Source organism: Gobio gobio (assembly GCF_949357685.1).
Source record: "Gobio gobio genome assembly, chromosome: 22".
Taxonomy (NCBI): domain Eukaryota; kingdom Metazoa; phylum Chordata; class Actinopteri; order Cypriniformes; family Gobionidae; genus Gobio; species Gobio gobio.
The window spans coordinates 27,129,717-27,144,060 of record NC_137118.1 but is presented as its reverse complement, the minus strand read 5'-3'; the positions used below and the strand labels follow the sequence as shown (position 1 = coordinate 27,144,060).

At 37.2% G+C, this 14,344-nt stretch overlaps 1 protein-coding gene across 1 annotated transcript in view; it reads right to left on the bottom strand.

Annotated features, from left to right (window-relative positions):
* ddx4 (DEAD (Asp-Glu-Ala-Asp) box polypeptide 4) overlaps positions 1 to 14,094 on the bottom strand; it is a gene marked incomplete at its 5' end in the record, with an annotated part of 51,719 nt that extends 37,625 nt beyond the window's left edge. Inside the window, 11 exons of the mRNA XM_079803997.1 lie at positions 2,891 to 3,033; positions 3,445 to 3,493; positions 3,580 to 3,615; positions 3,717 to 3,758; positions 3,956 to 4,018; positions 4,204 to 4,242; positions 4,448 to 4,522; positions 5,329 to 5,385; positions 5,757 to 5,810; positions 13,170 to 13,331; positions 13,504 to 14,094. Coding sequence (XP_079660123.1) covers positions 2,891 to 3,033; positions 3,445 to 3,493; positions 3,580 to 3,615; positions 3,717 to 3,758; positions 3,956 to 4,018; positions 4,204 to 4,242; positions 4,448 to 4,522; positions 5,329 to 5,385; positions 5,757 to 5,810; positions 13,170 to 13,331; positions 13,504 to 14,094 — 1,311 coding nt within the window. The remainder of the gene's footprint in view (positions 1 to 2,890; positions 3,034 to 3,444; positions 3,494 to 3,579; positions 3,616 to 3,716; positions 3,759 to 3,955; positions 4,019 to 4,203; positions 4,243 to 4,447; positions 4,523 to 5,328; positions 5,386 to 5,756; positions 5,811 to 13,169; positions 13,332 to 13,503) is intronic.
* Between the last annotated feature and the right edge of the window lie 250 nt (positions 14,095 to 14,344).

Sequence of the window (14,344 nt, the reverse complement as noted above, 5' to 3'; positions counted from 1 at the left end):
ACATTTTTGAGTGTATCATCCTCAAATTTGAATCAAAACATGATCAGACATTCAGTATATATTTAGATACTTTCATTTTATATTTTAGACATTCAATAATTAAAAGAAACAATGAGATGTGCTGCGCTGGTGGAAACAACATGAGACCATGATATCGCGAGTCCGCAACTGTCAAGACTGACTCGCACAGTGTTTAGAGGACGGCGCTATGCAACACGCATCGCCGCAAATGAGTAAAGCAAGCCAACACGCAAACTGCCACAAGTGAAACTGAAAATAAGCTAAGTCTTAGATGCTCAAAAACACAACCATCTTCATTAAAACTAATGAGACTAAAGGCTCTTACCAGTGTTTAGGTCGCTCGTTCTCATAATGCAGTCTTTGATGTTGAAATGAGCTAATGAATAAAATGCTCATATCAGTTGCTTTCGTTGACATGAACTCCGTTAAATGTGCAGATAGCGCGGGATTGAAGATCGGATTTCTATTCATTTTGCGGAGAGGTGTAAGGTAAGACAACCAGCATGTTTTTTTTTATTTGTTTAGATTGTGTAGCCAGTTTCGTTCGCGCGCGCCGTTGCGATCTGCCTGCCTCATCTTGTCAAAAATGCCTTTTTACTGTGATGGTGGTGATAGTAGGCTAAACGTTTAAACGATGCTTTAAGTGTTTTATATGGATTTTATAAGTGTTGATTTCAGGGGCTAAAGTGTTGGGTTAACTCACTGTCAGCCGCTGGCCGCTTGGTCGTCACTTTAAAAAGCAAAAACTTTAATTTAACAAACAAAAAAATGCTTCAAACATTTTTCTAAATTAACTTGATAAAGAAAGAAAACGAAATATAACTACTTTGACATTAAAAACAAAATTGTTTTTTCTCTTTCTGTTCCTGTCGCCTAAGAATAGAATGGCAAAACTGATGTGACTAGCCATCAGAACAGAACCAAAAACCGTGGTTAAAAACCGAGGTATGTATTGAACTGTGGACTAACTATTGTTGCATCCCTATTGTACAACCAGACATTATTTATTTATTCATGTTGTACCAATCCAATATGACTCAGTTGAAATAAACCTTGTTGTAAGCAGGGCTTAAAAACGGAAAAAAATATCAATCGGTTCACTCCGAGCAGAATCGATATTATAGCGTTTCCGTTTTTGCGTTCCTCAATAAACATTACTGTTCCGAAAACGGTTTGATATGAAAAAATACCGGTTAATAACGTTATTTTAATTTAGCCTACAAAATATGTATAAATAGACTTATTTTCACTCAATAATAATAATGCATGGTAATTAAACTTGAATATTTCATAACATTTTTAAAACCAGAAATACATGCATTAATTACAAAGCATAAACAGCGGACCTGTTTTAATGGAGCGTTAGACAATCTAAAGTGGCCCTCTTATTTTCAGAAGAGTGATAACATTCTTTGTACATAACTTTTTTCAACACGACTTGTTTTAAAAATTGCATGAATAAAGAATAAATAAACTGGATAACCATTGCTCTTTTAATGCACCGTCAACTGGTAATTTCAAAGCAAACACTGCGCAACACGTCCTTGCATCACAATCAAATTCAGTCAGCTAATAAAGCTTGATCATTTAATACAATATAACATACCATTTAATACGAAGCATCAACCGTCTATATAGAAAACATTGACCTGTCCTGTATTGGCAATCTGAAAGACTATAGGAAAAATGTTTGATAGATGCTAGTAGCCTGCTTGGACAGGCTTAAACGGAATCCATAAACTAGCCTAAATCAGTCTATTTGAGCTTAAAGTCCGTACTGCTTATTTAAACGTTCAAAAAGAATGTCCTCCAATACCTGCACATTCATTGTAGACCTCAGCGGGGAAAGAAATGTACTTGAGGCATGTAAATGTGCGAAAAAATATTGAAATTAATATTGATATCGCAATATTCATTATCGATATCGCAATCACATTTTGTGAATATCGTGCACCCCTATACTGAATGCAATCAAATATTAGCGTCACTGTCACTTGATGCTGAATCTGGTGAAGCAGCTGTCAGTGATCAAAATATTGATTTTGAAGATTTTGAAAATGATAGTTGAGAATGCTTGAGATCGCAAATATGAGCCAGATGCTGAATGTACTGGGAAATGAGCTCTGACGAGGACAGTGATGATGGCATAAAACATCTGCTCAAACTGAACCCTTCCAAGATCCAAAAGGTAACGAAATATGCTTTATTTTATTCTTCTATAATTGGTACACTAATATCAGGAGTTTTATATTGTCACGGCAAGTAGAGATCCATCCGTGTTGATATAGATCTGGGTCGCCAAAGACCCGAATATGTAAGAATGATTGGCGAAACGGTCATACATTTAAGGGTTAAACACCGCAAGTATTTATCCGTCTGTCAGCACAAGTATCACTCAGAGCATCTGACAGGGCAAACTGCTTTAAACTATACTTGTTAACTATATCTAACCAGTTATTTTAGAGCCCTTAATATAAAGCATGTGTCATGTTTAGGGCAAATTGTATTATGCACTTTCCCTGCATCAGCTCATTCTGCTATTTTTCAGATGCGTTCGTAACAATCTACTGTATATCGATAAACGGTATTGCCTCATTCTGTATGGTTTCTAAAGAAATATATCGATATATTGGACAAACTCGATATGCCGCCCAATCCTAAACAGCAGATGAACACTCAAATTATCTACTACTGCCAAGATTCTGAAGTGTGTATTTAATGAGCACAAATTCTATCCCACAAGTCCATGGGAGAGGAGTCATGAATAGCAGGAAAGCAGCGTAACTAACACGTCACATCCAAACTGCACTGATCCAACAATTTCAGTTAAAATGGCTTGTAAAATACAGTATATACACCAACAACTTACCATAATAGCTTTTGGAGCATTGCTTCCACTCACTTCCACAGGGATATCATCATATTTGTCAAAATTAATGCCTGTGGCAAATTGGGAAAATATGGAACTCTCCTCTTCTGGAGGTGGAGGAGGCACATAGACAACCTTGGGTCCTAAAAGATAGACAAACAGGATGTTTTTTCATTTTAGATATAAAACAAGGCTGCAGCAATGACTTCCATTTCAAAATTTCCATACCATTTTCCAGACCACATTTAAAATCTGATAAATGGCTTCAAAATCCATATATTAACATGTTACATGCAGACTATGCATGCTATTATGCTGCCAAATTGAAATATTCTAGTAAGGTACTTTAGCTCGTATATATTGATGAACACAAAACCCTGACCAACTCAACTAGCAGCATTATTAAAACTGCAATGATAAACTACAGGATTACGTTTGATACATTTTCACACTTTCACTGACTGCATACATTTGAAACCTGATTTTATAAGTTTTAAAATATTGTGGTCACTGATTACATGCATTTAGAAACTTGTTCTGAAGGTAAATATGACCCACCAGCATTTTCACCTGCTTCTTGATCTGTCTTGTCTGTTGTTGAGACTGGACAATCAGAGAAAGAGCAAGAAAACCAGTAAGTTAAAGCAGCAGTTTATTACATACTAGTTACTATAAATGCGGTAAATTACCCTTGGAAAACACTTCCTCATTTTGGCCTCTGAAACCTAGATCCATTAAAGAAAATGTTCAGTTGAACCCATAAGAGCCACCTGATAAAAAGAAATCACTCATGCACTACTTAAAAACAGATTAATTTTAACATCACCTCCTCTTCCAAAGCCTCTTTTGCCCGTCTCTTCATCACCACCTTAAGAGCAAGAGATAATTAAAATTAAATTACACTATTCTATTGTGACTGGTCAAAGGCAATCTAAATGACAAACTGTATAATTTACTATTGCCCCAGGCAATCAACTTCCTACATAGCTGTGCTAGTTGCAGGTCTATCTTCTTGCCATTTTCTCTCATAACTACAATTCAAATTAATTTCTTAAAAAAACTAACCATCACGAAAACCACCACGGAAACCACCGCGGCCTCTTCCTCGGCCTTCACCTCCTTTCCAACCTGCAAACAGATGGGCTCCATGAAACAATGAAACAAGAGTCAGAAAAACACATCCGTAAATTGAAAGAAATTGTACCTTCGTCGTTGTTATTTTCATCATTTTCTGGAAGATAAATTAATATTTTATTAAAAATTCTTATACATATGTACACATTCATTCCCAAATGAATATTAAAATGTATCACCTCTTCCAAAGCTTTTCCTTCCAGTGTCTTCATTACCACCTTAAAAATGAGACATTAAAATGAACTTACACAACTCAACTCTGATTGGTCAAAGGAAGTGTTTTGTGGTCAACGGTGTATAATGAGCACTAAACTATATAATTCACCATTGGCCCAATCAACCTACTTCCTACATAGCTATGCATATTTCAAGTAATCTCTTTTTGCCATTTACAATTCAAATCAATTTATTCCAACAACCAACCATCACGGAAACCACCACGAAAACCACCACGGAAACCACCGCGGCCTCTTCCCCTGCCTTCACCTCCTTTCCAACCTGCAACAAACAGATGGACTCCATGAAACTGACACAAAAGTCAGAAAAACATGCCTGTTATTTGAAAGAAAGAAATATTACCCTCATCGTTGCCATTTTCATCAGTTTCTGAAAAATAAAGCATTTTATGTAAAAAATCTCAAATTTATACACACTCATACACATGCATGAGTATAAAGACATCCATGCTTTACTGGCATACAGAACAGCCAGCTTTAGGTCAAGAAAAGTGCTCGTCTTGAAAAACAACAGTTGTAATGTTGTGTAGACAACACAAAACACACCCTGAGTCATGTGATCATAAATTATTAATTACTCCAGTGAAGTGATCACTGCATATACCCTTTGCTGACAGCCTTCTGGGAGGGCAATTCATAAAGGAGTTTTGCTGCTCACTTTAATTTTAAATTACCCTGTGTGTGGTGTCCCTTCCCACATTGGGGACATAAAAACAGCGTTTGGAATTGTCAAAGATAATTGCGCGAATTCATGATGTGTTACAGTTAGCCAATTTTCCCCTGTAAAATTGAAGATGTATCGTGGTAACGCAGAACAAAATATATATACACATTGCAAGGAAGTAGGTTGACATTTGTCCCTAAAGTGTTGAGAACCACTATTCAAAAATTTACCCAAAATAACCCCCCAAAATACCCAATTTGCCATGTCCGAGACAAGTGTGACTTTTCACAACATCTATTTTAGTCTATGTATGTGTTTCTGTTCCTCTGAGTGTAACCAAAATTGACTGACAGCATTAATACTGGATTTCTGTTGAGGTGGATCAAGGATGAACGTAATATCACCTGATTTAAAGGTATTGCTGAAGCCTCCTCTGCCTCCTCGGGATCCTCCCCTGCCTCCTAACAACAGATAAGCAACAGTTACAGCATTCACACTAAGCAACAACAAACAACTTTAGATTTTTAACTCTGTAAATGTAACTGATAACAATTCTTTTAAAAAATATAAATATTATTTTTTTTTATTTTTGTACATCCTTAACCAGGGATTCTGTACAGTCAAGGTCATTTGTTAATCCTGCTAAATTTTACAGAAATGTAGTTCCCCAACCCCAAATTTAATTTCACACCAGTCAAATTTTTAATAATTCTTAAACTAGGAAACATTGAAAATGTGTAGTGCTGGGAGCTCCAGAAACACTGCAGACAGTGTTTTATCAACGCCTTACAGTTACGCTTTATCATTACTTAGTGAAAGTTAATCTACTCACCTCTGCCTCTGAATCCGTCACTACCAGTCGTCCTCCATGAGCTGCCTTCATTATCTACAAACAAAATGGCTCACCTTAGACAAGCTCTGATCTGAATCCTTTCAAGCATCAAAGTTCCAAATTATAACAGCATATGATATGGGATTTTAAATATCACTAATAATGAGAATTGCTTATACAAGTAATTTTTTTTTTTTTTGTCAAAACATGAGGCTCCAGTCCAAAATGGGCAACAAATGGAAATCAGGATCAAAAAAGTTGACAAAAATCACAGTTGCTTGGTCAATATGGTTGTTTAGAACAACTTCAATCAGTATCACTAGAGTGAAGGCATCAAATTGTCTAAATTATGCCAAGTACAGCCCACAGAGCTGTATTCGCATCGACAATGTATTCAGAAGTATTTTTTACACTGTATTTAGACAGTTTCTCTTCACAAAGCCAATATGTGAGGAGGCGTGGTATCTAATGAATAATGATGAGAGCACCTGAGATAAATGACTCGCAAAGGATCTATATTCTCTGCCACAACAATTTATGATTTATTACACCAATTGTTTTAAATAACCTTGTGATCTCATTTGGCTTTGGATCAAAAAAAAATAAGACAAAATATATTTTACAATATTCTGCATAATTATAAAAGCTTGAGTAGCATTGCATTATAAATATAATCTATTATGAAAACACCCAACATGTTACAAGTAACACAGATAAGCCATATATTGTCGCGATTGTGTGTTTATCTTCAAACTTGATACCATGTGACATTGACATAAACAGCTTCCAGAAATTGATCAATGAATATGAAAACCGTCGGTACCTTCTAAAGATTGTAATACGAGCGTCAGCTGCTCTCATTCATAAAAAACTCTTCATACTGGCAGTCGGAGGGCGTTCCGTGCACATGTAGTCCATATATAGCACGCATGAAGATGATATCTTCATTACGCTCATTTTACAATCTTTACGCTCGTATTACAATCTTTAGAAGGTACTGACGGATTTCATATTCATAACTCCTGACACATTAACTTTGAGAATAAAACAGAGGTCAAAAATGGAAGCTTGAGTCTTAGATCTTTTAAATGTATAGTTTGTCAAGGTAACTACTTACATCTGACAGTAATTTTGAGCTAATTTAAACAAAGAAAGCTTCAGTGCGCCTCGTTGCACGATGTGTTTGTTTGAGCTGATGTGTGTGTGGGCGTCGCCTCAGTATTTGAATCTCAATAGAGCAAGTGCTTCATCGGCGTGGTCGCATTAGTCTATAATGAGACTCTCAGGAACGACTAACATCGATCTGCTTTCAAACGGATTACATAAACACAGAATATTTGTTTTTGATTTGGCTTACAGTGTTTAAAACCTGACATTTCAGCGTTTCTTTAGACTTATGGCTCATGTTTGTCAGACAAGTATTCAATAAGCTAGAGGTCATTTTCTGAAGACTATCTGAATGAACGTCTTTGACAGAGAGGCTGCAGATCGCGCATCATGTTTGATTTCTTTATTTTGCAAAAAGCACAACCATTTGTTTTTATTGTGACTGTACTAAAAAAAAATAGAAACTTAACAGATTATAAGGATGTATAACACTTGCCTGAATGATAAAAAAAAAGTTATTTGAGTGTCTTTGTCACTGATAAGAAAAAAAGCAAGCCAATCACGCCGACGTGATTGCCGACTCGAGAGGGTTAAAGGGATAGTTCACCCAAACATGAAAATTAGCCCATAATTTACTCACCCTCAAGTCATCCTAGGTGTATATGACATTCTTCTTTCAGACGAATAAAATCTGAGGTATATTACTGAGGTAAATCCAGGCTAATCCAAGCATTAGAATTGGATTCATAGTTTCTCTGTTTTTGAAGTCCATAAAAACTGCATCTGCCCATCAAATAACATGCTCCACGCGGCTCTGGGGTGTTAATAAAGGCCTTCTGAAGCGAATCGATGCGTTTGTGTAAGAAAAATATCCATATTTAAAACTTTATCAAGTAAACTTTCGACCGACGCCTTCCCTGTTCAATTTATGGAAAAATTGTTGAAAGTTCCCCTGCCGATCTAAAGACTAACGCGACCAGGTACGCTCGTCATGACGTCACGTACGCATCTAGAGTTTCACTGTCAACATTAAACACTTTTCCAAGGAAATCCATCGGCTGGAACTCTACTTGATAAAGTTTTAAATATGAATATTTCTTACACAAACGCATCGATTCGCTTCAGAAGGCCTTTATTAACACCCCAGAGCCACGTGGAGCACGTTATTTGATGGGCAGATGTACTTTTTTTGGACTTCAAAAACAGAGCAACTATGAATCCAATTCTAATGCTTGGATTAGCCTGGACTTTTGTAATATACCTCAGATTTTATTCGTCTGAAAGAAGAATGTCATATACACCTAGGATGACTTGAGGGTGAGTAAATTATGGGCTAATTTTTATTTTTGGGTGAACTATCCCTTTTAGGGATGCACCGAATATTCGGCCACTGAATTTTCGGCCGAAAATGGCCCAAAAGTTTTTTTTACGGTTTTCGGCCGAAAGACTTTTATCACCGAAACAATACGGCCGAAATGTTGTGATGACGCAAACAGAAACCGCAACCTGCACGTGCTTGCAAGCAACATGTCTGCGGTGTGGACGCATTTCAGTATATCTGAGAAACACCCACATCTCCATGCACAAGCACCGACAGCGAGAGCTGTTCAATGCAGCTGTTCAGTGCAGCAGCTCATGTTCTCGATGAGAAGAGGACCAGACTTCACTGTGAAACTGAACGGTTTCCGAATGCAATCTTTAACAGAGGGCATGTTTTAAGCGCGGAACACACTTCAATCAGAGTTCCCACACCAACATCGATCAACATGTATCACGAAATTCAAACGATAAATGCCGTTTTGACGCTCTTTAATGTGGCATCACTGATCACATCACAGTTCAGGCGGCGGCGCACGTGCGTGAACGCGATCATCTGTGATCGATCATCTCTTCCTTTAAGAATAAACATGAATGAACATCTAAGGAGTGTTGAGGATGCAACTTACTGTCATGTATATATGTGGTGTTATCGCTAAATCAGTGTTTCAACGGCGAAAAGACGACAATATAACTGCTTGTAAACTAAACAATGTCATGTAACTTTAGCATCACATTTACCTCAGGCAGTCATTCAGTGTACACAGAATTTTATTCATTAGAGTAAATCAACTCTTCTTTCACTAAATATATGACCTATATTAGCCGTTATATTCATTATATTCTACTTAACCTGTTAATGATATCTTGATTTCATGTATGTTTAAATAAACCTGTCATGAAAATGACAGACACTGTATAAATTATTATATTTCAACAACGAATTGGATAAAAAAATATTTTATAATTAGATTTAGAAGTTATTGCAAAAACTGCCTTATGTGAAGTTTACATGTTTGCGTACTATGTTATTTGAGTGTTGATTATTAGACCTAAAAAAAAAAATAGCAACTGAATTTAGGCTAATAGTTTGGGCTCTGTTGTTAACCTTTAATATTAATGTGCAAGTAAGGGCTCCCTATATAGTTTACAGCAATATCTTCAATAAACTTTTAGTTATAATTTAATTCATTTAAGGACAGATACTTTTTTTTCTCCAGTTAACCAATAAAAATAAATAAAAAGCCATTTTGTAAAACTGCTGTACCGAACCCGTACCGACAGTTTTGTGTACCGTTACACCCCTATTCAACAGTTAACATATGGGCTATGGCAGTCTTTGTTTTGATACACTATTATGTTGAAGGCCTACAGAGAAAATAGTTGTATCTTTAAGCAGTTGCACTTGTTCTGAATGCACTCTTGTAGCAGTCCTACAGAGAAAAATTTAAAATGCACTAGACCTAAATGCACTGTTTTTATGAGAGAACATTTAATTTTAAAACCTTTCTGTAGGCCTGTACATTATTATTTAATGTACACATGAGTGGGGTCAAGTTAAACATTTTAGTTTGAATTTTATTTTATACTGTGCATTGTTGCAATGTGCTAAATAAATATTGGCATAATTTGTAATTGATTTATTCTTTGAAACTTTAATATTAATTTATGCAATTACAATGCCTTGATTTTAGTAAAGTTAGTACACAGTCATAGCCATAAATGCAATGGTACTAATAATTGGCATCATTTCTTTCCGTGTTTCGGTTTTCGGCCTTGGTTTCCTCTTTTTCGGTTTCGGCCAAGAATTTTCATTTTGGTGCATCCCTAATCCCTTTAACTCAGTACTAAGTCAAGGCCAAAGCAGCTTCAAAACTTTTCGGCTATGACGCGACAAGCTATAAAGATCTAGATTCAGGGATTTTCTGCGATTCTCTCAGGCTCTGTCAGGTTAAGACGGCCGACTCGACCCCCTCGAGTCGGCCATCGTGCCGGCGTGATCGACTCACTTTTTTTCTTATCAGTGCCAAAGAGACTCAAATAACTGTTGTTTTTATCATTCAGGCAAGTGTCATTCATTATAATCTGTTAAGTTTCTATTTTTTTTGTACAGTCACAAAAACTAAATGTTATGCTTTTTGCAAAATGAAGAAAACAAACATGCGCGATCTGCAGCCTCTCAAAAATGTTCATTCAGATAGTCTTCAGAAAAAGAATTCGTTTCATGTTTGTGAGACAAGTATTCATGAAGCTATGTCTTAAGAAACGTTGAAATGTCAGGTTTTAAACATTGTAAACCAAATCGAAAACAAATATGCTGTGTTTATGTAATCTTTTTGAAAAGGGAGTATGTCAGTCACCCGCAAGCCACTTCATTATCTAGCTAATGCGACCACGCCCACGGAGCGCGCTCTTTCAGATTCAAATACTGACGATCCGCGCCTCAACGCCCACACATCAACTCATACAAACATCTAGTGAAGCGCTGTAACGTTACTTCAGCTACATCGTTTTGAGACGCGTTGAGAAATAATCCTGGAAAAATATACCTAAAAAAGCTGTTCATTTTTTAAAGCAACGGATTCAGGGCTGATTGTAAGGTAGGCTTTGTAAGGTAGATTGTAAGGTAGTTTATTCTGTTAGCATCTGTGATTATTAAACGCAAAAAGACAGTTTAAATATGAATCCTGCTGCAATTTAAAATGTCATACACGCAAGACTGTTTAGACAAGATTTATTTGGCTTGGTTTGATTAAAACGTTTTTATTGTAAAAGAGCCTAGGGTCACCTCAATAAAGCTTATTCGCAAATGTCTCCTCAGATGCTATAAATAGGGTTGGGAACCGAGAACCGGTTCTTATTCAGAACCGAAACTGATTTTTGAAAAATACCAGAACCGCGCGAAATTCCTAAGTTTCGGTTCCGAAAACGGTTCTGGTCCAATGTGTGTGCGAAGCGCTGGAAGCGTATCCTTTCATAGCGAGTGACAGCCAGTGTTGCCAAGTCAATAGTTTTCCCGCTTTCCCGTTTTCCACTGTTGCCGCGGGCTGTGTTTCATGTCCGCGGGTTGAAGCGATTGTGCAATTGTGCGGGTTTTGTTGTGAAAACCTGGCTCACCTCATCATGAATATTAATTACGTTGCCTGCCGCTTCCAGGAGTGCAACGCAGTTCAGCACTGAAAGCCCTCGCGCTACACATTTACGGTTTTGCGTCAGATATTTTCTTGTTGACCACCAGCATGGCGAAGACAAAGTCACAAGTATGGATTATCATTTCCAAAGAATGAATGATAATGAAGCAAAATGTGAAAAGTTAATAACATGCAAAGGAGGCTGCACTAGCAATTTGACAAAACATTTGCTACAGCACAAAGTGCCTCAGGGCTTATACCAGATTTATAGTGTAAGGCATATGCATATATATATATATATATATATATGTCAACCGTTGAGTCACCATGGTTTAGGTAAGCGTTTAGGCACAATTACCTTTGTAATGCTGAATTGCAATTTATTATTTACAAGTTCACTGCATAACTGAATTACTATTAAATTAATATACAACTAATTAATAAATATAACTAATAAATATAATTTATAACTTGGTTTTATTCAGAGACAGAGAGATAAAATGTAATAAGACAATTTCAGAGGTGTTCATTTGAAAAACAATGTGTTGCAAGAATGGCTTAATTAATACTGTAATATATGTACAGTACAGGACTTTTTTGACATTGCCAACCTGTAAATTAATTTTAGAGCAAGTAATAAACACAAAATGGATTGTTTGAGTTGCGTATTGTGCCTTTTTCCTTTACCACTATTTGTGTAATAATTTTAATGGAACCGGAATCGTTAGGCGGAACCGAAACCGGAAAATTTCTCACGATTCCCAACCCTAGCTATAAATATAAAATACCAGTTAAATGTATTTTTCTTCATATTGATGTTTAAATATTATAGCCTAATGTTTTTTTTTATTTAATATCAAAGTGTTTTATCGAGTTAATATCGAGTTTTTTGTAGAAAGTTTATTTTTTTGTTTTGTAGAAAGTGAATAGCTTTTTTTAAAGTGCATTTCGTTATGTATAAATTGTATCTTAATTTTAATTATTTATTATTAAATTTTTTAGCATGAGACTAATTTAAAACCTAAAAAAAATAATATATGTCCTTTGTCCTGTTGCTCGGTCACATTCCTGGAGCTCATTCATTATGCGGGCTAGTATGTTCTTTTGTCCTCTCAGGTGATAAATAATAATAATAATTAATAATAATAATAAAAGATTTTATTTGTACTGCACTTTACATTTAGAACAAATCTCAAAGTGCTACAGTTAAGATAATTTAAGAAGGATACAATACTAATAGATTGAAAAATTAAAAGTCATAAGTTCTCCTAAAAATAAATGTTTATACACCTTTTTTAAAAGTCTCAATAGTTTGAGGTGCCCTCAGATGGTCGGGAAGGGCATTCCAAATCCGAGGAGCGGCAGAACAAAGCCCGATCACCCATAGTGCTGAGCTTTGTCTTGGGGAGAAGGAGGCGGTTTGAGTTTGTTGAACGGAGTGATCGAGTTGTAGTTGAAGATGCGAGCAGTTCTTTCAGATGGGGGGGGGGGGGGGGGGGCATTTCCATAGATGCAATGGTGGGTTAGAAGGGACACCTTATATTCAATCCTTGCGGAAACAGGAAGCCAGTGAAGTGATTGAAGAATGGGTGTGATGTGATCGTATTTTCGAACTCATCAGGATCCTAGCAGCACTATTCTGAACATACTGCAGTCTCTGCAAGCTTTTGTTAAGGATCCCGATGAGAAGTGCGTTACAGTAATCCAGTCTGGAGGAGACAAAGGCATGGACCAGTTTTTCAGCATCTGCTAAGGTTAGCATTGGATGGAGTTTTGCAATACTTATGAGATGGTAGGAAGATGTTTTGCAGAGGTTTTTGATATGGCCTTCGAAGCGGAGTTTTGGATCAAATCTTACACCAAGAGTGGTGACAGTTGTGGAGAGAGGAATGTCATGATCAGAGATAGTTATACCAGTTATGGAGGACGACTGGGTTTGATGTGGTGTGCCAACAAGAATTGCCTCAGTTTTAGAGCTGTTTAACTGGAGGAAGTTGTGCTTCATCCACACCCTTATCTCCTTCAGACAGGCAGTAAGTGTTGAAGACGGTGATGATGTGGGTGAAATGGAGGTGTGTGTTTCTGATTTCATGTACAGTTGTGTCTCATCAGCATAGCAGTGAAATGAGACTCCATAGCAGCTAATGACATAGCTGAGGGGGATGATGAAGATAATGGGGCCAAGGACTGACCCCTGAGGGACCCCGCAGGCAACGGTGTTGCCGGGACCTTGCACTTCCAAGTGAAATGTACTCCGTTCTGTTAGTGAGGTACAACTTAAACCAGTTAAGAGCAGTGCCAGTGAGTCCAGTGGTTTGAGGCAGCCGGTTAAGGAGTATGCCATGATCCACTGTATCGAATGCAGCAGACAGATCGAGGAGAATGAGGAGGGATGGTGAGCCTGCATTGGCTATCATCCGTAGGTCGTTTGTGACTCTAACCAGGGCTGTTTCCGTACTGTGTGCGGAGCGGAAACCAGACTTAAATTTTTCGAAAAGATTGTTGTATTTGAGATGATCCTGGAGGTGGGAAGATAAAACTTTTTCCAGTACTTTGGAGAAGAATGGGAGATTGGAAATGGGCCTGTAATTTGCAAGCACATCTGGATCAAGGGTGGGTTTTTCGAGAAGTGGTCTGATTATGGTTGTTTTTAGGGCAGATGGAACATTGCCAGACTGGAGGGAGTTGTTTATTATAGTGGTAATCAGAGGACTTAGGACAGAGGTGTTTACTTTCACTAGAGCTGTAGGAAAAGGGTCGAGGGCACAGGTGGTAGGTTTCATCCTTTTAATTATAGTCTCAACCTCTTGCGGTGAGATTTCTGGAAAACAATGTAGGGGCTCCGAAATGGCAGGCTGTGAGTGCATAGTCAGGGTGGATAGTGGTGACGATCCAGGAAAGGTAGAGTGAATTGAGTCTATTTTTGTTTTGAAAAAGTCCAGGAAATTACAGTGCTATTTTGTAGATTCTGTAAGTGAGGGGGTTTGTGGTTTGAGTAGATGATTTATGGTGGAGAACAGCTGTTTGGAGTTT